Source organism: Marmota flaviventris, chromosome 8, assembly GCF_047511675.1.
Source record: "Marmota flaviventris isolate mMarFla1 chromosome 8, mMarFla1.hap1, whole genome shotgun sequence".
NCBI lineage: Eukaryota > Metazoa > Chordata > Mammalia > Rodentia > Sciuridae > Marmota > Marmota flaviventris.
Window position 1 is genome coordinate 55,658,696 of NC_092505.1, and position 23,112 is coordinate 55,681,807.

At 42.4% G+C, this 23,112-nt stretch overlaps 1 protein-coding gene across 5 annotated transcripts in view; it reads left to right on the forward strand.

Annotated features, from left to right (window-relative positions):
* Positions 1 to 10,230: 10,230 nt before the first annotated feature.
* Positions 10,231 to 23,112, forward strand: part of Mylk (myosin light chain kinase) — a 120,451-nt gene continuing 107,569 nt past the window's right edge. For 2 of the 5 annotated variants that reach the window (XM_027936014.2, XM_071615271.1), the window contains exons 1-6: positions 10,231 to 10,305; positions 11,242 to 11,407; positions 14,548 to 14,566; positions 15,765 to 15,982; positions 16,069 to 16,380; positions 16,947 to 17,153. In XM_027936014.2, coding sequence (XP_027791815.2) covers positions 10,246 to 10,305; positions 11,242 to 11,407; positions 14,548 to 14,566; positions 15,765 to 15,982; positions 16,069 to 16,380; positions 16,947 to 17,153 — 982 coding nt within the window. In that variant the 5' untranslated portion in view covers positions 10,231 to 10,245. The remainder of the gene's footprint in view (positions 10,306 to 11,241; positions 11,408 to 14,547; positions 14,567 to 15,764; positions 15,983 to 16,068; positions 16,381 to 16,946; positions 17,154 to 23,112) is intronic. The other 3 variants (XM_071615272.1, XM_071615273.1, XM_071615270.1) reach the window with 2 other exon arrangements.

The following is a 23,112-nucleotide window of genomic DNA, read 5'->3' on the forward strand; positions in this document are numbered from 1 at the left end:
TCCCTGCATAGGTCTACACTGAATATTTGGGAGAATGGGTGAACACCATGTGTCTTCATTAGCATCATCATGAAGTAACACACACCCGGTATAAAAATATTGTGTAACTCCAAAAGATATACAGGATATAAACTCACGGTGTGCTAACACTGGTTAGTTATATTGTATTTTTTCCCTCTGTACTTAAAAAATCCTATTAACTTTAAAACTTTTATAAGAAGCATTTGACCATAAGTGAAACTGTTTTGTTGTTGTTGTTGTTGTTTTTGCCATGGTGTACCCGAAGCATGCTGAAGCCACTCCACTAGGCAGAACGTGTGCAAGTCAGGCCACTGTCTGATTGATGCTCAAGAGCCTAATTCTGAAAGACATGGGGGTCTGCCAGCCCCTCCAAAGTAAGATAGGCTTCCCCCAACCCTTCTAGGCCTTTCTAAGCACTTGTAAGCCAGAGGATCAAACTCATTTTTTTACCCTCCTGAAGACTGTTTTCCCAACCAGGTTTTCAGGATCTATGAGTGAGGGTTGTGGATGAAGGGATAAGGTAACCATGGAAGGTTCCAGAAAGGAGTGAGATGCACCTGGGCCAGTGGCACTCTGTGTCCTACTTTCCCTGTGTTTCCCCACAGCATGGAAGGGCAGACAGGCTGTTTCACAGAGCAGAGTATGCATAGTTTGGATGCTTTCCTTAAATTCTTTAACCAAGTGACTCACTCATTTTAATGACCTTCAAAGTACCTATGGCTGGGACACTCCAGGTGGAAAAGGGGCCTCTGGTCAAAGTCTTGGGATGGACCTCATTGTTCCCATTCTGGTGGTGCTGTCCCCTATATTATTCACTTTACAATGCCCAAACTTTGAGTTGAGGCTCACAAACAAAAATTACTCTGTCCCCCTTTTCTGATCTCCTGTTTCGAGCTGGGGAAATAGAAACTGAGCTATGAGGCAAGGTCCAAAGCCCTTATCTCAACTTTTGCCAATGTGTGACTCTGAACCTCTGGACCTTGGTTTCTGCAGAATAAAGGCTATGAACTTCATTGTCTCTACCGCCTGGAACAGACCTTATTTTCTATGATTCGATTAAGGGAAGATGGGGGCGTTTTAAGAAGGCAGGGGAGGTATATGACACCTAGAAAACTTGAAGACCTGTTTTTTCAATTGCCATTGTTCAGGAAGTTAGATCTGATGTCTTAACCAAGTGAGAACATTTTTAGCAGGTCATGGCTGGGGAAAGGCAGTGGGGCAGGATTGAGGAATGAGAGAAGGCTTAGTCTCTTGACCCTGCCTCTTGGTTTTAATTGGAGAGACTTGGGCCCATTAAGATGCTTTATGCCTTCTAACCCACAGAGGTGGAGAACGGGCTAGAGGCTGCAACCCCTTTCAGATTGAGTTTGCCTGTGTACATTCTGCTTTAGCATCAGGCCGATGTCAACTGATGTGTGGTTGGTGGCCCCACCAATGTCATGTATTTTGCTTCCTAATGATGTTCTTACCCAGAAAGAGCAGAGTTCCTGGAATTAAAAGGGTAGTTAATATGTGGAGCCTTTTTACCCTTTATGAGTCAGGTTTAGGAGGCAGTGTTGTACAATGGGAAGAAAGTCTAATAGTCTTGGATTGGAATTTAGCTCTACTGACTTCTGAATATAGTGAAATTAACCTTTCTAAGCCTTATTTCTTCTTCTGTAAGTTGGAGCTGATGGCTGCCCCAGAGGGTGGTGTAAGGATCAGCCCAGCTACTGGCAAATAGCAGCCAGTGAGAGGAAGCCTTGAAAGAATTTAGGTTGAGCTCAACATCTTAGAGCTACTTACAGAGGGAAACCTGTAAGAGAGAAAGCTTCCTAACTTGACTTCCAATTTGGCAATCAGAACCAAGAAACATACATATCACACATGAGGATAAGTGCCTTGAAAACAGGACCATGCAGTGATTCAGGGCCTTCTTCTGTGGAAAGGAGCCATGGTCTGAGCCCTGGAAAGGCTCGTGGAAGCCAACACTGACACCTGCCCACCTCCACAGAGCTTGAGCCCTGAGGCTCGGTGAAGAACAAGGATGAGACATGTGCTTGCCCTCAGGGAGCTTCCCCACTAGTGGAGGGGACCCAGGTCTGTTCTCTAATATGGTACTGTCCAATTGAGATATAATGTGAGCCACATGTGTCATCTTAAACTTACTAGTAGCCATATTTTAAAAATCACTTGAAATAATTTTAATAGCATATTTTATTTAACTCAACATATCCAAAATATTATTTCAATGTTTAATCAATGTGGAAATTCTTAATGAGATACTTTACATTCTTCAGCATCTGGGGTGTGTCTTACCCTTATAGCACATCTAGATTCAGACTAGCTATATTTCAAGTGCTCAGTAACCATGTGGCCAGTGGCTACTGTTTTGCTCATCATGGTTCTGGAAGGTCCCATCTGGGGATAAACAAGGCTTAGATAGAAAATAAGATGAGAAATCCACATGAATGAACAAGGTGGTGGGTAGTCCTCGTCCATCAAGTCCACAGAGTGACCTGGAGTATAGGGTAGAGTGAGAATAGGTGCTCAAGTGCTGGATGTCCCCCATACCTGGTGGTAAGAAGGTTCTTTGCATTTGAGGGAGAGTCATGTCAGGTTTAACTTTAAGGACATGTGCTCAGGAGCCCAGGAAAAGTCAAGTTGGCAGGTGCAGAAGAAATCTGGACTACGGGTGGATCTTACCAATGTTGCAAGATTTTTCAGTACAAATATACGAATGCATGCATCACCTGGGCAATCTCATTAACACCAAGATGCTGGTTCCATAGGTCTGGAGCAGAACAGTTATTTGTTAATGTCTTTCCATCCCCACTGCCACCATCCAGGTCCTAGCTGCCAATATCATTGTTTATCTGTTACAAATGCTCCCACTGGTCTCCCTGCTTCTGTCCATACCTTGCTCTAATGTCCATAATGCTATTTAAAATATCTTTCTAAAAGTTCACACCAGATTTTATTACTTCCCTCACTGTGGATCCTCCAGTGATTTACTATTACCTTTGAATTAAACCCATACTCCTCAACGAGACCCTGCAGGTGTGAGCTGGCTCTTGACCTCTCCAGCACCCTCCTTGCCTACTCATTTCCAGCCACACAGACCTTCCAGCTGTCACAAGATGCCAAGATGCCAAGGTCTCTCTCAGCTGGAGCCATGGCCCAGGCTGCTCCTCACCTCTCTCCACTGAGAAATCCTGCTCATCCTCTGGATTAAAAAGCACTGCTTTGGGGAAACTGTCCCTCATTACCATAGGTGGCTTGCTTGGGATCTTTCCCAAAGCACTCAGTTCTCACCATTCTTTATGCTTAAGCTTATTTGTGTCTAAATTATACATAAGTATTATTCAATGTTTTTCTTCCCCACTAGACTGTAAACTCCACAGAGGCAAAGATGTATGTCTTTTTGTTTTTTTAATCAGTTACTGAATGCACACTGCTGAAACCTAACACAGGGCCTGACTCATAGAGGGTCTGTCCCATAGTAGGAGCTCAGTAAGTATTTGTGGACTGCCTGTGTGGCTTTCTTGAGGACCTCATCGATACTGAAATACTGATTCAGTTCCTAGCCAGAGCTCCTACAGGAAGACTGGTACTTACAATGGAAGGTAGAGTAAAATCTGAGCCTCAAGAGAAAGGCATAGTGATTCCAAGAAGAAAGGGGAGTCAGAAACTCTGCAAAAATAATATCCACACACATGGAGCACTTGCAGTGACCTTTAGTTTCAACTTTTTTTTTTCACTCACTTTTTTTTTTCTTGAATATCAAGTTTAATGTTCAACTAGGAGCTCTGATCCAGGCATTTCTCCAGAGGTTTTCTTAAGCCACTGGCTCTAAGTGGAGTCAGTACCACCCTCTAGGGGGCACTTAGGAGAAGCACTTCCCCAGGGTTGGGGAGCTGCTGGGCAAGCACAGGGTGCAGGATGTGCTCACAGCAGGATCTCTCCCCTGTTCCTTACAGTCCTACCAGACCCAAACATGTAAGTCAGTGGTTCCTTAGTCCTAAATAACACCAAAAAAGGTTTTCAGGAGGTTGCAAAAACATGCCATATGATTTAAGAAAGGTTCATTACGTAGAGGGAACTTAAAAGGAATAAAGTTATAGTTCAGAATTACTGAAAAATTTACTCTGTGCACATTTTCTACTAAATCATATATATACAAAATTAGTTTATATACTTATATATATGTAGAACACAGTTACTATGCTGTTGTCCTGTACTATTGCCTTCAAAATATGGATAAGAGGAGACTTGAAACTCAATAGGTTTAGAACTAAAGAGCATTAAATTGGTGGAGACACATGAAATGTAGGTGTCTCATTGAATTTTTTTTTTTTTTTTTTTGGTACAGGGATTGAACCCAGGGGGACTCAACCACTGCACCACATCCCCAGCCCTTTTTGTATTTTTATTTATTTATTTATTTTTAGAGACAGGGTCTCACTGAGTTTCTTAGGGCCTCTCTAAGTTGCTGAGTCTGGCTTGGAACTCACGTTTCTCCTGCCTCAGTCCCCAGAGCCTCTGGGATTATAGGCATGTGCCACCATGCCTGGCTCATGGAATTTTACTGTTACCTTACATATCTTAAAAACTTTGATGTAAAGTGCTGAATCTCTGTTATAAACGGAATGCATGTTAAAGCTGGTTATTTTGTGGTTTTATCCTAACATTGCTCCTCTATGACCTCTTGTTATTACTTCTCCTTTGTTCAAAGGGTTCATGGAATGTGTGTTTTAAGGTATGGTAGGATTGTAAGACTCTTGCCTACATTATCTCCTTTTAAGGTTATTTTCTTCTTTCTTTTTTATATAACATCTGCTCTGTTGTTTACCCTAGCACGATTTTTATTCTATTTTCCACCTGTATGCTTTCATTTTCCTCAACTACTTATACAACATGGTTTTTGATCATTCACCTTTAAATCCAAACACGCACTATGAGCTGATGCAAACTTTGAGCATTTCCTGGTCTTTTCGTGTGTCTGAGCATATACATATTGAAATAGTCATATGTGAAGAGTTACATGTTGAACTTCAGGGGATGATAATTTGCTTTCCTTCTGTGTCTCCATATTTTTATTAAGGTTCCACATTTATTTTCTTTTTGAAATCATATGTATGGATAATTCTGGATGCACAGGGACACTACTAAATGTTATAAGAAGTGGACATTTATTCTGACAGAGTTGGAGTACTCTTCTAAGCAGGCCTTAAGAAACATGAAGTTGGCTCACAAGGCGACTGCTTTCTAGATTTCTGGAACACTCAGGGTCCACTCCTGTTGGCCTGGCATAAGCATTAGTTGTGTACATTGAGAGAGTGCCTGCCTGAATGATAAATTATGTCTCTGCACCTTTTAAGAAGAATTTCTCCTCCTCAGTCTTGACCACATTAGTCATCTTTTGAGCAGTATGTTCTGTTTGCATTCCATCTTTCTATATCCTTTGATGGAAAGAGCCAGGTTTAATTTTATCCCTCCTCTGTTGAACTTTTCACACCTAAAACCTGATAGGCTTTCTCTTTTACTCATCCTTGAAAAATCCAAGCCAAATTGTTAAAATACCTTCAGTGTCTTGGTCTTTTCCTTGCCAACTTAACCCTGTCTTCAGTCCTCCTAACTCACCCTTCTATTTTTGACTTTCTACTTTAATCCCCTTTCCGCTTATTTTTCAAACTGGCCTTCCTGTTCTGCCAGATTTTCATTCTTTTGCAAAATTAATTTTGCCTTATCTGACAATTTGCAACTTAAATTTTTTCCTATTAATAGACCCTGTTAGTTACTCTAGCCCAAATTCTCTTTGTTTTGATCTTAACTCTCTGGTGTTAACTCACATTAAAATAAGTGTTCCTCAGTTCCACTTTTAGCTGGCTGCTTTATGTGTTGCCCTTGAGTTATGCCATAAATTGCTCTTACTCAGACACAGAAGCACCTCTAAATAGCATTCTTTTGCAAGTCTATGGAGAAATGCCACCTTTTTTCTTTTTTAAAGAATTTTGTTCTTTGGCTTATGAGTTTCCAAAATGCTCAGTCTCATTTTTTTTTAACCTGTGGTAAAATACATGTTAAAAAAAAATACCCTTTTAACCATTTTAAGATGTGCCATTAAGTTCAGTCACAATGTTGTGCAACTATTACCACTGTCTAGTTCCAGAACGTTTTTTATTACCTCAAATGGAAATCCCATACGCATTGAGTATTCTCTCCTCCCCAAGGCTCTGGCAACTACTGATACCTTCTTTCTCTATGGATTTGCTTCTTCTAAACATTTCATATGAATGGAATCCTACAATATGTGGCCTTTGTGGTCTGTCCCTTCACTTGGCATACTGATTTCAGTGTTCATTCATGTCATAGCATGTATCGGTACTTCATTCCTTTTTATGGCTTGTGTGGATAAATGGATTTTGTTGATCCTTTCATCAGTTGATCAGTCTGATTTTTATCCTATATCCTTTTTACTCCAAGATGATATGAGTGGCACAGTAGTATTGATAGGTGCAATGAGAGTGTTAGTAGGGACTGTGTGGGTAATGTGACTGTATGGAGCATGTGTTGGAAGCCCTGTCTACCCTCATTTAGGTGCCAGATTTTACTTTCTCTGTCTCTTACCCTCCGTTTTTTTCCCCTTGTGATTAGTTCATGTTTTGTTTGTTTATTTACCATGATACTTTTGGATTTTAGAAAACACATCTGAATTAAATTACTGAGAGTCCAAAACAATCACAATAACTATCATTTTGATATCTTTTCTATCGATTATTTTCTTGTGTTTAGGTGTTATATTTTTACCCAATGATGATCATCTTGAATATATAATTTTGTATGTCACTCTTTGTTCATAAATTTTTTTTTACAAAGATTTGAATACCTACAATGTGCTGGGGAATGTTCTGGATACCCTGATGAGTGAATAAGAAGTTCTGGTGGGGATATGGCTTGAGGGCTCATCAGCTTGTAGGTGATATTTAAAGCTATGGGGCTAAAATTCCCTAGGAGAGAGTAGCAAGAGCTGAGGAAGTGCCCAGGGCCAGCCCTAGGGGACCCCAGCAGCAGAGGCTGAGGAGAAGAGTGGAGGGGGGGGGGATGAGAAACCTGGAAAGATGAGAATCTAGAAGAGAAAGTGCCTGAAGGGAGTGGCCTACATGCCAAATGGTACAATCATCCAAGTGACATGGGAATAGAGGATTAACCATTGGGTTTGACAAGATGGTAGTCAGGTTGGAGCTCAGAGGAGTGGTGATGATCATAGCCTGTTTGTAGTCCACCAGGAGCAAATGAGATACTATTTTTACATATTTCTGTATGTTTCATTTATTCTTAAAAAATTTAATGGAAGAACAAAATGTAAGTACATTTTCTTTGTACTGTGTGACATCTAGTACAAATAAGACCAAAATGCACATCTCTGTAAACTTCATTTTCTATTTTTAGCATTTTCTCCTTTGGAGTCCCAAAAAGGGAGGTTCTGGTCCAAGAGCCGAGAGTTTTTTCATTTTGTTTTGTTGTTTGTTATTGTTGGGTATTTTGTTGTTGTTGTTGTTGTTTTGGTACCAAGAATTGAACCCAGGAGCACTTAACCACTGAGCCACATCCATAGCCCTTTAAAAAATAAAAAAAATAAAAAAATTGTTTTTTGAGACAGGTTTCACTGAGTTACCTTGGGCCTCACTAAGTTGCTGAGGCTGGCTTTGAACGCACAATACTCCCGCCTCAGCCTCCCAAGCCGCTGGGATTACATGTGGGTGTGTGCCATAGCTCCCAGCTCAGAGCAGAGCATCTTTAAAGTTTGATTTTTACTTGCTCAAAAACTTTCCAGAAGGACTGAATGGTTTACCTTTCTCTAGCAGTGTGTGAGGGCCAGCTTTTTTTTTTTTTTTTTTTTTTTTTTACTATATTTAACGTCTAGATCCTTCAGAACAAGTCTCTTTTTATCAGTTTAGAAATTCTTTTAACCTTGAACTGAGAATGGAATGACAAGAACCAAATCACGTTATGGAACAAAAACTAGACCAAGCTCACTGAGTAGTTATGTTAAACAGAAATGCATGTGTAGTCCTCTCCAGTCATATGTGATGCAGGTGCTTTATGTTGATCCCTTTGCAGGAAGTTCTGGTGAAACCTCAAAACAGGTGTGGCTGAGGGATGTACTCAGCCATGGTCTTCCTCCTCCACTCCTGCATTCCTGTGCAGTCATATAAATGTGATCTGTGCAAGAATTTAAAGAAGTTTACCCTTTTCAATTAACACCTTGAAAATTACCCATTGTGACTACTTGCTCGTATCACAAAATGACTTACACCTTTTCCTGCATGCCTTGGGTAGGCTTTTATAAAAATTCATTGCTTGCAACAAAATTAGAACAACTTCCAGGGTGCTCACCATCTCAAAAATATCCTCTCTTTCTCTTCCTCCATGTCATGTCTCAAGAAACAAACCAACAACAACAACAACAACAAAAACCACATCAACCCACTACTGCATAGTTATTTCCTGGTCCCATTATGAATTGTTTCTCCCCAGCTATAGCAACTGGATAAAACCAGCTGACCCCAGCTGTGTTCCTGAGTTTGCTATTTAACTGCTTCCTGCCCATTCAGGGTTAGCAGCATCTGATGTGGCAAATTCTCAGCCAGGACTGGCAGTGCCAAGTGGGACAGCATAGTAGATTCCCTGGGAGATGCTGGCCCCACTGTAGCTCATCTGCAGTGACCTGTCCTGCTTCATTCCAGCTTGCTGCTATTTGATGGGCCTTCCATGGAAGGATGGAGTGTTGGTTGTATCTGTCATGAGTAGATATGAAGAGAGATATGTCTGGAAATCTCCCTTCCTCCTACACTGGGTCTGTCCTGGAGAGGTCCTGGATCATCACAGATAATCCCCAGTGGAAGATCCTGAGTGACACCTCAAAACTTAGCAGAGTGGTGAAATGTTCTAGAACCTAGCAGACCTGAGTAAATTCCTGCACTGTTCCTGGCTCTGTGGAACTTGTGTGGGTAACTTCTTTCACACTTTTCTCAACCATTTAAAAAATAAGATAGTGTAGTACCAGCCTCATTAAGTTACTGCAAGAAATTCATGTGGTAATGTGTTCATGCCCACAGTGACTCTACACATGCTTATGTTACCATCATTGTCTCACCCTGCCCCTGTTGTTGAATCTTCTTATCATTGCTTCATGTTGGTGGCTCCAACATGACTGTTCAGCCCTCTTTCTGTTTCACTTCTTCTCAGGGAGTTTTGAGAAGAAGCGTGATCGACCCGTTGTTTCCAAAACCTTGGGGTAAGTTCCAGGATGTTTGAGCCGGATTCAGGGTTGAGTTGGTTTTTTCTGCTGACTAGACCAGCACATAGGTTGTAATTATTAAAGGGTGGGAACCTAGTGAAGCAAATCTTTCCCACAATACCTCCTGACCTGGTAACTTCTGTGGGTAACCCCCTTTGACTGGTCCCACCTGCTAAATGGTAAGGAAGTGGGAGGCATGACTATAGTCTGCAGAGAACTCTGTCAAGACAATAGTCAGAAGATTTAAATGAGCAGACTTAGAAAGGGCAAGTAATAGTAGTTTCTGTAACAAAGAAGCCCCAAATTGCAAAGGCTTACCACAGGGAAAACTTTTTGTCCTAGGAAGGGGGAGTTCATTTCACATGTTCTTGAGCAGGTGGAGAGTCTTGCATGTTCTCTTCCAGCAGCCCAGGCTTCCTCCATTTTATTGCTCCATCTCCTGGAATCTGCATCTAGCCAGTGGTGTGGGCAAGAAAGAAGGTGGAGAACCTTGTGGGAGGTTTCTATGAGTCAGCCCTGGAATTTGCAACAACACCTCTGCTCATGGTCATTGGCCAAAACCCGGACTTTGGCCAGAGCTCAGTTGAATTCAGGTGTCCCTAACTGCAAGGGAGACTAGGAAATGAAGTGTAGCTGCAAGCCCAAGTCGTACAGGAAATAGGTTTTGGTGCTATACATTCTTCCAGAAGTGGCAGAAGAAATTGTTTAAGGTCTAGAGTTGGGTAGGCTACCCTTGAATGGTTTCTGATTACAACTTAAATTATTTGGAACAGGTGGAGGGAGGAGGATCAACTTGCTGCCTTGTGTAGGACTGGATTTTCTTGTGATCTCTTCCCAGGGGAAGATATTCAGCCTCAGCAGGGTCTTGTCCTAGCATCTGGGGTGAGTGTCCCCCAAAGTTTGCTACCAAGCTGGGCCGAGCAATGGCCAGAGAAGGACAGATGGGGCGATTCTCTTGCAAGATCACTGGCCGGCCACAACCACAGGTCACCTGGCTCAAGGTGAGATTTCATCTTTCCTGACTCTGACCCAGGCCAGGTGGCCCTGAGAGCTCGGCGTTAGACCCTGGGACTACTAGGAGTCTGTCACTTCAGTCAGTTCCTTCTGTTCCATCCGTAGGGGGTTCACAAGGTTCCTTTGTATGCTTGATGATGATGCATGGTTTCGTCCCCCTTTGTGTTCTCTCCTGTTGCTCTAATTCTTGTGCTCAAGAAATATCATGAAATTTCTGAGCAAGACGGACCCGAACACCTCGAGGGTGGAATAGGAAGTTAGGATGGTAGGCTTGAGGTCACAGCTCCCTGTGTCACAAAGCATGTGGCACTGGACAAGTCATTTGATCTCTTGGAACACTGTTTCCTTATCTGTGAGGTGGGGACAATACCACCTAACTCAAAATGTTGTGGAGACTCCATGTGAAAGTGCTTCATAAATCATTCAGGCCTGGATGAAGGGAATGCAGTGGCCAGCGGGGGGCGGGATGTGGAGGCAGGACAGCAGCATTGGAGTGGGGCAGGCAGTGAAGAACAAAGGAACAGGTGGGGTCAAGGCCAGGGAGAGTAGGTTTCCTGGAGTTGAAACTCCTGGATAAATGTGGGTGTTAGGACACCTTTTGCCTACTTCCTAATTCTTCCACACTCACCCTGGGAAAAGCATAAAAGGAATAGGAAAGCAATGAAGCACCGAAGTAAGGAATATAGGGCTCCCTATCTCAAGCTAGGGCTCCTTTGAAACAGTTTCCAGTGCCTTCTCCAAGCTGGACCCAACACCACACCATAGACACAACCTCAAGTCATGCCCTCTGAGCATGTTCACAGAGCCCCGAGCAGAGGGCTGCGCCGCCCAGTATCTGTCCCACAGGATTGACAGGAGGTGGGAGGACAGTGCCTAAAGGTGAGCAGACTTCTGTGACCAAGCCACCCTTCTGCCATCCACAGGGAAACGTCCCACTGCAGCCAAGTGCCCGTGTGTCTATGTCTGAGAAGAATGGGATGCAGGTTCTGGAAATCCATGAGGTCACCCAGGATGATGTGGGTGTGTACACGTGCATGGTGGTGAACGGGTCAGGGAAGGCCTCCATGTCAGCTGAGCTCTCCATCCCAGGTAGGTGCGGGACTATGCAGGAGGACCCCTTCCAGGTGTCTGAACACCCCCCACCCTAGGATGGTTGCTCATTGCACATCTGTATGTGTAAACATGTGACACACTTACCCACACATCCCCAGGGGCAGCGTCTTTAACAGGAAGAAAAGGAGATGGGCCTGCAGTACAGTTCTGGCCCTAGAGGAAGATGCCCTGAGCTGGCTGCCCATTTAATTTGTGTCCCTACACATGGCCCCACCCTGTGTCTTCAGTTCTTCCTTCTCACTCAGACACCTTTTTTGTACCTCTAATTGCCAATTAGAAGAGTGGACATTGCTAACGTCTTGCTATCACCCCTGCCTAAAACTTAACTTGTTATCTACTTTGTCCTTCAAACCAGATGTTCCCTCAACTTAACTCTTTCTCCTTAGTATTCCCATTTTCCTTTCCACCAGACTGGACATGTTAGCATCCCATTTTATCCCCACTCTTCCTTTCTAGAACCATCAGCCCTTGTCACTTGTTCCTTTGAGATCTGAACATGCGTCCTCCTTACAGTTGTCTTGGTTCCTCCAGGTCCAGCCTGGGGAAGCCAGAGCATGTGGGTGGGAAGGGGTGGACATCACTTCACTGGGCATGATAGCCAATGGTCACCAGTTTCATTAGTCACGGAAGTTGGCTCTGGCTTGAGGATCAGGAAGGCTGCTTCCTTCTTCCTCCCTTTTTTCCCTCTTCCCTTGGGTGATTTTTCTCTTTTCTATCTCCCTCCTTTCTCAGAAACTATGCCACCTTGCCCCTTTTGCTTTTTTGGCTACATTCCACAGAAAGAAATTTGTTGGACACCACAACCCAGAACATATGTATGCGAAGAAACGTATGTAACTGAAACAAGTTTCATGAAACAGCCTTGATGTATGTACAGTGCACACTGGCATTGTCTTTCTTTTTTTTTAATACCAGGGATTGAACTCAGGGGCGCTTAACCACTGAGCCACATCCTCAGTCCTTTTATTTTATTTTATTTTTATTTGTTCTAATTAGTTATACATGACAGCAGAATGCATTTCGATTCATTGTACACAAATGGAGCACAAATTTCACTTCTCTGGTTGTATACCATGCAGAGTTGCACCACATGTGTAGTCATACATGTACCTAGGGTAATGATGTCCATCTCATTCCACCATCTTTCCTGCCCCCATGCCCTCTCCCCTCCTCTCCCTCCCTTGTGCCCAATGTTCCTCCATTCTTCCCATGCCCCTCGCCATTATGGATCAGCATCCATTTACCAGAGAGAACATTCAGCCTTTGGTTTTGGGGATTCACTTACTTCACTTAGCATGATATTCTTCAACTCCATCCATTTACCTGAAAATGCCATGATTTTATTCTCTTTTAATGCTAAGTAATATTCCATTGTGTGTATATACCACCATTTCTTTATCCATTCAATTGTTGAAGGGCATCTAGGTTGGTTCCACAGTTTAGCTATTGTGAATTGAGCTGATATGAACATTGATGTGGGTGCACCACTATAGTATGCTGATTTTAAGTCCTATGGGTATAGATGAGGAGTGGGATAGCTGGGTCAAATGGTGGTTCTATTCCAAGTTTTCTAAGGAATTTCCAAACTTCTAGAATTAATAAGTGAATTCAACAAAGTAGCAGATATAAAATCAATACCTACAAATCAAATGCATTTCTATGCATCAGTGATGAACCCTCAGAAAGAGAAATTAGGAAAACTACCCCATTCACAATAGCCTCAAAAAAAAAAAAAAAAAAAAAACCTTGGGAATCAATCTAACAAAGAGGTGAAAGACCTATACAATGACAACTACAGAACACTAAAGAAAGACATTGAAGAAGACCTTAGAAGATGGAAAGATCTCCCATATTCTATTTTATTTTTCAAATTTTGAGACAGTCTCTCTAAGTTGCTTAGGGCCTTGCTAAGTTGCTGAGGCTGGCTTTGAACTCAAGATCCTCCTGCCTCAGCCTCCCAAGCCGCTGAGATTATAGGTGTGCACCACCATGCCTGGCCATGCTGGTATTTTCTATTCCATTGGACAGCATTAAAACAAGAAGTTCTGGTCCTGACCAAAGAATGTAACTTCGCAACAAGCTCTGGGTCTAGAACTGCTGTCAGTCATCTGGAACAGGGTTCTAGCTCCTCTCCCTTTACTCACCTACCATTGAATTTATTTATTTATTTATTTATTTTTTCTCTTGACTGAGTTCCAATTTATTCATTAAACTTAATCTGGAGGATGTGGATGAATTGGACTTGAGGATATCACAGTTTGAACTGGAAGTTTGAATGCCTTATGAAAGGAACAGGATTTGGCTTTATGTGGTGAAGTATAAAACTCTTGCAGGATTCAAAACTAGCCATTGAATTTAAAAGCCACTCCCCGCTAAGGTTCTTAATGATAAAGTGATACACTGCCTGGGATTTGTTTTGAAGTACTCAAAAAAAAAAAAAAAATCAAACAAAACAAAACAAAAAGGGGGAGATGAGACTGGGGACATATTGCTTTTTCCTGAATCTTGTGATGGTTCTCAGGGTTTGTGACAGCCTTCTCTCTAGTATTGTATATTCTGGAATTTTCTATGATAAAAGTTTAAAAATAACATGGCAGGAAATAAGTATATTGTATGCCTTTTCTTGGAAGAAAGGAATAAAATTTCACTTTCTCCATGTGTTTTTTAAAGTATGTATTTGTCAAAACCAAACACTTTTGGGGGCCTGTTCCTGAGGGTCATGGTAAGTTAGAAGTGTTTGGGTTTGACATTTTTCTAGATGGGTTTTTGTTGGTTGGTTGGTTGGTTGGTTTGTCCCTGCACTGATTTTTATTTCCTTCTGTTTAATGCAAGGGAGTAGATTCCATGGCCCAGGGCACCAGCCACCGTCAAAAAGCCCAGCGAGTGCAGGCCCTGGAGCTTCTATGCTTTCCAGGACTAGAAGTTTCTCAGACAACTCAAAAAGTTCAGCACCAGGGAAGCCAGAAGCAGCGAGGCAGGGTGAGGCCAGAGTGACTGGGAAGTGCTTGGGACATGGAAACTCTGTAATAAAGGAAAGAGATGTGGTCTTATTGTTTTCTCTTCTTGGTCTATAAAATATTCCACTAACTCTCTGTCTCCTCTCCCTCTTCTTCCAGGTTTGAACAATACCAATAGGTAGGTCTAAGCTTTGTGATTGTCACATTTTCCATCTTGAAATGCTCCACAAGAAAAGAATGATGTCATCAAGAAATGCATTGAGTTTTCAAGTTGTGGTACAGGGAGGAGAATTGACTGTGTGGGGTGTTCTTTTGTTTGTGTTTTGCTCTGTTCTCCTTTTGTAGTATGCCATCCAGTTCTACATCAGGGTTATCATTGGTTTTGAGACTCTTGAAAGCTCCATGCCACCCTCTGTCTCGGTATCCTCCCGGTACCTTTCCAGGTTAGCCATGTTCAGGAAGGCGAGAATCCCCCCACTCACCCAGCCAGTGCTCATGAGCTGCCTCCTGTCCTGTATGTGAGGTGCAGAGCTAGACCACGAGTGCAGTCTACCATAGAGAAGGGCTTCAGACATTCACAAATGCCTAATTACAACTGTGGTCCCTCTGGGAGGAAGAATGACAGAGAAATACTAATTTGGATTTCAGGGCCAGCAATGCCCTTTCTGAAAACTTCATATTCTAGCTCAGACCTATGAAGTATAATATTAGCACGCGAAGAAAAGTTCAGGAAGAACATGTTCCAAACAGAGGGTCTAACACGTGTGAAAACTCTGAGGTGAGAGGTGGGCTAAGGGGCCCCCAAAAGAACACCTGTGTGGCTGCAGCCTAAACAGTGTCTTGAGAGGGTCCTAAGACAGTGCTCTCTTCGGGGAATTGTATGAGGCTTAGTTTTATTCTTTTGGCAGTGCTTGCTAGGCAAACACACTGAGCTGTGTCCCTGGCCCCCAGTTTTATTCTTAATAGAGTGGAAAGCTGTTGGAAAACCCTTGAGCTTCAGGTGACACAATTCGATTAATGTTTTTCAAAGATTGACTACAGTTGCTCTGTGGAACTGGATTGGAGAAGGGCTATGTGGACAAGGAGAACCGACTGGGTGGTTTGAACTCAGGGCACCAGGGAGAAGAGAAAAGTAGATAAAATAGGCTCTGAATGGAGACACAGGACAGGGACGGGTCAAGAATAGCTGCTGGTGCTGTGTCTTGGCAAAGTGAATAAACTGCAAAGAAATGTTTTTGTTCTTAATTGCCCCTAATTGGTAGGCTTTTGTGATCCTGGAATCTGTGCTTATGATGAGAGATGCTTGTGGATAACCAAATGATTATTCTGTCCCTCCTGCTCCCCCCTCCACTTCTAACCCCACTGCCACTACACAGGTCATTTGGGAGAAGAGTAGAGGTCCCCAATTCAGATGTCAGGAAGGAGGTGACCAATGGAGTCTCAAAGGGGCCGAAACTCGACAGCCTGGAGACTGCAGCTGCAAGTAATAACTGCTCCAGCCCCCGGGGAGGACAGTCCCCCATCTACACCTCAAACAGCCAGCCACAGCCCCTGCAGGAGCCCAAGGTGATGCTAACGGGGGTCTCACCTAGAATCCCCATACCCCCTCCCCTCTCTTTAGTCCCCTCTGTCTAGTCCAAAATACCTCCTTTCTCCTCATAATATTCTCCAGTTCCTTCCATTTACCACAGACCCCTGTCCTGCAGAAGACTTCCAGCACCATCACCCTGCAAGCCACAAAAGTCCAGCCGGAACAAAGAGCACCAATCATGGGAACCCTGTCTCCTAGGGAAGAGATGAGTCCATCTGTTCCCCAGCCAGCCACCCTTTCTACAGGACTGTCGGACCTGGGAAGCCCAGAAGTTGTGAGCAAGGTTGCTACCAGGAAAATCCCCATGGAGAGCCAGAGCCATTCAGCATGGCCCAAGTTTGAGAGTGAGCCCCAAAGCCAGGAAGTCAGTGAAGACCAAGCAGTCAAATTTAGGTGTGAGGGTGAGTAGAGCTGATTAAGGTTACTGGTCCCCAAATGTAGTCCCTTGGTGGCCAGTTCCGTCCTTCAGTATGCAGCTGGTCTGTACCTTCTATATCCACCCATCCCCTTGGACTAGGTGCCCCAGGAAGCCAGAGGTCTTCCCTTCAGGAAGGACTCAGTTTACAAACATCCTTTATTTTAGAGAGATAGCCAATGGTGGTCTGTTGTTGCTTGCAACATAGAGTATAGGCCCTATGCCCTAATTCTGACTACTCTGGATGAACAAAACTCTTCTCCTCCTCATCAAAACAATAAACAGTAGGTCTCCTCTTTCCTTCCTTCCTGGCTTTGGCTGACCAGGAGACCTGGCCCATCACCCCTGCATTTCTTTTCCACAAGGACCCTGACTATCTCAAGACGTTGGAACCTTATGGAACCTAAAGTTAGGAGTAAGGAAACAGGCTCAGAAGTGGGAAGGCCATCCCACCATCCCAGTCTAAGCTCTTCCCTTGGAGTCAGGCTTTCCTCACCCTGCCCCACAGTGTGTTTTTTGCGGGAGGCTCATGTTCTTCACCTGGCCCTGTAGTTTCAGGGATCCCAAAGCCTGAAGTCACCTGGTTCCTGGAAGACGTTCCAGTGAGCAGACAAGAAGGCACCATTGAGATTTATGAAGATAACGGGTCCCATTACCTCTGCCTGCTGAGAGCTCAGACCAAGGACAGTGGGAAGTACAGCTGCACAGCCTCCAATAGCCAAGGCCAGGTGTCCTGCAGCTGGACCCTTCTAGTGAAAAGTGAGTACATTCCTCCAGGTCCCCCTGGATCCTCAGCAGGAGGACAATTCATGGGTGCTTCACAGTTGCAGATGGTTCATCTCCTACAGCCCTACACCCAGGCCTGAGTGTAAACAGCACCACCCACGTGCTAAGGCCAAATACATTGCTCTCCATCAGTGATTCTTTTTATTTTAATAAATTTCTTATTTGTTCTAATTAGTTACACATGACTGTAGAATGCACTTTGACACATCATACATACATGGAGTATAACTTCTCATTTGTCTAGTTGTAGAGTTACATGGGTCATGAAATCATACATGCACATAGGGTAATAATGTCCAGCTCATTCTACTATCATTTCTATCCTTAAACCATCTCCTCCCTCTTTAGTCCCCTCTGTCTAGTCCAAAATACCTCCTTTCTCCTCACTCCCCCTATTGTGAATTAGCATCTTTATATCAGAGAAAACATTTGGCCTTTGGTTCTTTGGGATTGGCTTACTTTTCTTAGCATAATATTCTCCAGTTTCATCCATTTACCGGCAAATGTCACAATTTCATTCTTCTGTAAGGCTGAGTAATATTCCATTGTATGTGTGTGTGTGTGTGTGTGTGTAATTTTCTTTATCCATTCATCTGTTGAAGGGCACCTACGCTGGTTCAATAGTTTAGTTATTGTGAATTGAGCTGCTATAAACATTGACGTGGCTGCATCACTGCAGTATGCTGATTTTAAGTTTTTTCCCAACAGTGATTCTTAATCAAGGGTGCACATCAGGATCACCTCAAAATAAGCATGCCCAGCCCCACTCCCAGCCTAGCTGAGTGCTACCTCTTTTAGGTTTCTCAGCTGTCCAAGTAGTGCCATGACTCAATATTTGTGACCTCAGAGCACCAAGTATTCACTAAGTGTACAGATTTAGGGAAATGTGAGATGATGTGGGATACCACATCTTTTATGTTTATTATAATATCTGATTATTAAAGTAATAGATGCTAATTTGGGGGCATTTAAACCACATATAATCTTATGACTTCAAAATAAATATTTATTGTTTTTTGAACAAAATCAGCTTTGTGCTATTAGTATGCTATCTTCTATCCTAGTTTGCTCATGTAACAAACATCTTTATTATTTAATATTCTGTTATTATTTCTATATTATTTAATTATTTATGCTTTCAAGCATGATTTATGAATGGAGATATAATATTGTTGAATTTTTCAAATCAGTTATTTCTATTTTTTACTATGATAAATAGGATTGGGGGTAGAGTGCTTACCTAGCATGGATGAGGCCCTTGGTTCAATCCCTAGCACTATAAGTAAAAGAAAACAAAACAAAACTATGATAAATATTCTAATACCCATTTATCTTTCTATAAAATCTCCCCTTAACTATAAATGCATACTGTGGGGCCTAGACCCCTGGAATACCACTGAGAACTGATTAAACAATACCACAGGGTAGAATCAGCAAGCTGCAGGCTATTGGAAACTCTACGAACAAATAACCATTGCCCATTCTTTTCAACAAAGAAAGTGTATGCAAAACAAGGAAGAGAGACGTGAAGGAGGAACAAGCTATAGGAAATTCAGATTAGAAGATATGAAAGTGGGCTGGGGTTGTGGCTCAGTGGTAGAGCGCTTGCCTAGCATGTGTGAGACACTGGGTTCCAGTCTTAGCACCACTTATAAATAAATAAAGGTCCATCAATAACTAATAAAAATATTTTTTTAAAAAGAAGAAGATACAAAAGTGACATTGCTAATTATAATTTGTGGACCTTATATGAATCCTGACTGAAACAATTAAGAGATTATAAGGGGGCTTGGGCTGTAGCTCAGTGGCAGAGTGCTTGCCTAGCATGTGTGAGGCACTGGTTCAATCCTTAGCACCACATAAAAATAAAATAAAGGCATGCTGTTCATCTACAACTACAAAAAAAAAAATTTAAATGATTATGAGACCACCAGCAAAAATTTGAATATCAACAAGATTATTTGATATAAAAGAACTCTATTTTAAGCTGTAATGGTGATCTCATGTTTTTTTTTTTTAAGTTCAAACATTGTAGAGATACAAATTGAGTTATTATTAGTGAAATGATGATTTTTGATATTTTCCTTAGAAATAATCCACATTTGGGAAGCATTGGCAGGGTTATCAATGAAGCAATATCGGTACATATAAATGAAAAATTTAAAGAAAAATGTGCAGAGGGATTCACTATGTCATTTTCTCTACACTGTATCTTGTGCATTTTTAATTTCCATGACAAATGCCCTAGTGGTGTATAACACGCTAGAATACCAGGCTACCTTTGTCAACTCTTACGGTGAAATGTGTTCAAGATAACACTACTAATGAAAAAGAGCAAAGTGCAAGCTGCACGTATCATTTGTTATTTGTGTTAAAGGAAAAAAAGATCTACGTACGTACATGCGAAAGATGCTTTTATGTGTTATAAAACATTTCTGGAAGGTCACACAAATGGCCCCTAAGACAGGGGAAGCCCATGGGAAAGAGTTGGAGGGGATTTGGCTGTTGGTTCCCTTCTTAACTGGGATTCTAGCTGCGCTGGTTCATTCCTTTGCAAGAGGTATCCTCCATTCCAGGTGGGAGTGCCTGGAGGTGGGCTCACAGGTCAGAGTTCAGCCTCATCAGCCTAGCCAGGGCTCTGTGTCTGGGCAGGGGACAGACATGAGGTGTCAGATACACCAAAGGTTAATGATATTACCCAGAGAGCCTGTTTCTTCTATGCCTTCATCTTTCTGTGAGTTTATCTAAATCTTGCAAGAGACAGTTTCTAGCCTGTTCCCATCTTGGGGCAATTCACCTCAGTCTGGCTCCCTATCTTATTTTGTTTTCTGTGGTAGCTTTACTGAGGTATATTTATATAACATAAAAGCCATCCTTTAAAAATGTGTAATTAATTGAGTTTTAATATATCCAGAGTTGTGTGGCTGTCACCACATCTAATTTTAGAACACTTTCTCCTGTCTGCTATTAGACACTATTTGTTTTCCCATTCCCCCACTAATCTACTTCCTGTCTCTATGGATTTGCTTGTTCTGAACATTTCATATAAACAGAATCATACAATATGTGATCTTTTGTGACTGGCTTCTTTCTCTAAGCAGAATGACTTCAAGGTTCAGGTATATTATAGCCCGTGCCAGTAGCTTCATTCATCTTCGTGGCTGAATAACATTCCATGTATGGGGATAGCATATTTTGTTTACCCACTTGTCCACTCCATGGCTACCTATTTTTAATATCTATTTTTAATGCCTGTTTTTAATTTTGAGGGTATATACCTATAAGTACAATTGTTGGGTCATGTGGTAATACCTTTTGAGGAACTGACAGATTGTTGTCCACAGTGGCTGCACCATTTTACATCCCACCAGCAGTGTACAAATGTTCCAGTTTCTTCACAGTCTCACCAACACTTGTTACTTTCTACTTTTTAATTACAGCCTCCCACGGTCATCTCCTTGTGATTTTGGTTTGCATTTCCCTGATGACTTGTGATGCTGAGCATTATTTTATGTGCTTATCGTCTTCTTTGGGGAAATACATGTCCTATCCATTTTTAACTAGGTCATTTTAAAATTATTTTTTATTTTGTATATTCTTAAAGATAGTAGACCTTATTCTGATCAATTCTGGACAGGTTTCGGGGACATATGACCTGATATCTATGCAGGACAAATATGCCTAAGATGGAAACAATCAGAGGGTCATCCTTGTCTTCAATTTTCGTTGGCATTTTTCAGGATATTTTTTATGGTGTCAACTTGACTCTCCCTTTTGAATCTTTGTGGGTATGAACTAAGAGGGAAGAGAAACCCCTTTCTCAGGTTTTCTGTTGCAACTAGCTCCATGCCTAGCTTCATCCTGAAGCAGCATTCTGGGGATGTGGGGCCACCAGCCAAATAAGACTTTTTTTTTTTTTTTTAAAGAGCATGTGGAAGGAGCTGCAAAAGCCCCCTTTCTGATCTTGCCTGGGATTTTGATCCATAAAAGATGTTTGTTCACGTTCTATTTCTTTCTTTGAACAGAATCAGATAGTGTTTCCTAAATGCATCTCCCTCCTTACTTCCAAATAGGTCTGTTTTTTTGCTTTGGGACTTCCAATGGAGGAAGAAGGCCCACTCTTATTGTTGTGTTTTAAGAGTTTTTATATATTCTGGATACAAGTCCCTTACCAGATATATGATTTGTAATCATTTTCTCCCGTTTTGTAAAGTTTAGATTATTAGTCAGATTTTAATTTCTGTGACAAAATATCTGAGATAAAACAATTTAAGAGAAAGTAAAGGTTTATTTGGCTCATGATTCAGTTTCAGAGGTTTCAGTCCATGCAGTGGCTCCATTTTGCTTATGGATTTGTGGTGAGACAATACATGATGTTAGAAATGTGTGGAGGAAGAAATTGCTTACCTCATAACAGCTGGGAGGCAGAAAGAGACAGGAAAGGGCCAGGGTCCCAGTATCCCCTTTAAGGACACTCCTCCAGCAACCTAACTTCCTCCCATTAGGCCCCACCTCCTAAATTCCACCCCTCCCCTAGTAGCACCATGGACTGGGGACCAAACTTTCAACACATGGTCTTTGGAAGAAATTCCAGATCCAAACTATAGCATGGGATTACTTGTCATATATGGCCACTGAAGTCTCTGCTAGATTGGTTAATAACTGGATAGAAGTTCCTTAAATGCCTTGAGCCAGCATGTTTTCTCCAACCCTCTCCCAGGGCTTCTGTGTGTGTTGGGGCATATCTTCAGTGCTCTAGCTGCCTTTGCCTTTACTTCCTGCATTCTCAGAGACTTTGGGTCAGCCAGAGGTGATAGTAGGGCCACCTCAGGTCTTTCTTGGGCATGTGCACAGCTCTGCACCTGCAGGTGGCCTTCTAGGCTCCCAGAGGTATGTCAGAATTTTTCAAAGCCCAGTTTTTTCTTTTAAGATTTTTGGTCAGACTTCTTAGCCCCATCTGACATTGCTGCCTGAGTAGTTGTGATGTCAAGCCATTGTCATTGATTGTTTTGTACAAACACACTGAGATAGCACTGTTGACATAGATCAAGCTCTGAATCAGGTCAAATAAGGACAGTCCTGAAAATGCAGCCCTGGATGGAGCCAGACCTGTCCAACAGTGGTGGTTCTCTTTGGAATGGGTTTTTTCAGGAGCTCTGACCCCATTCTGTCCCCGCTAGGTGGCTGTTTTTTTTACAGATAACCCTAGTTGCTGCTGGTTTTCAAAGCTGCCACAAACCTTTCTGTTCTTACTGAGATTTAGATGGATTTGGGGGTGGTGGTTTGGTTCTAGTATTCATTTGTTTGTTCATAAATGAATGCTCCTCAGAAATTTGCAAGCCTTTGGTTAATCTCCAGAATTCTGGAAAAGTTGATTTAGACTCTCTGTGCTAGTATTCTCACTGCTTTTATGCTTTACTCTGCCATTCCAGAAGTGCTTCGCGACCCCCTGTCTTGTCCTACAACTTCTCCAGCCTCCACAAGGCCTGGTCATCTTGACAGTTTACCAAGATGCAGGTCATATGACATGTGCTCTGTTAGCATCTACTACCAACACCCTTTCTCCCTCCCTCCTTCCCCCTCCTCCTTTCCTTCCTTCCTTCCTTCCTTCCTTCCTTCCTTCCTTCCTTCCTTCCTTCCTTCCTCTCACTGCAGGAAAGCTGTTTCCCCAACCAGACCTCTTCCTGTCCCTTCCCTCTATGAAGGTCTTACTTAACCACAATTTCCTCTGCCTCCCTTTTGCCTCTCTTTTCTCCCTCCAAGCATGCCCTTTGTCTTCCCTGTGCAGAAAAGAAAAGAACCCTTCGCTCTGCTTGACGACCTCAAACACTCTCTTTCACCCTCAAACTACACTTGCTCCAAGTAGTGGAGTTTCTGTGCACAGCTTCCATTTGATGGTAGTAATAAATACCCACTGAGGATGCTCTGTGGG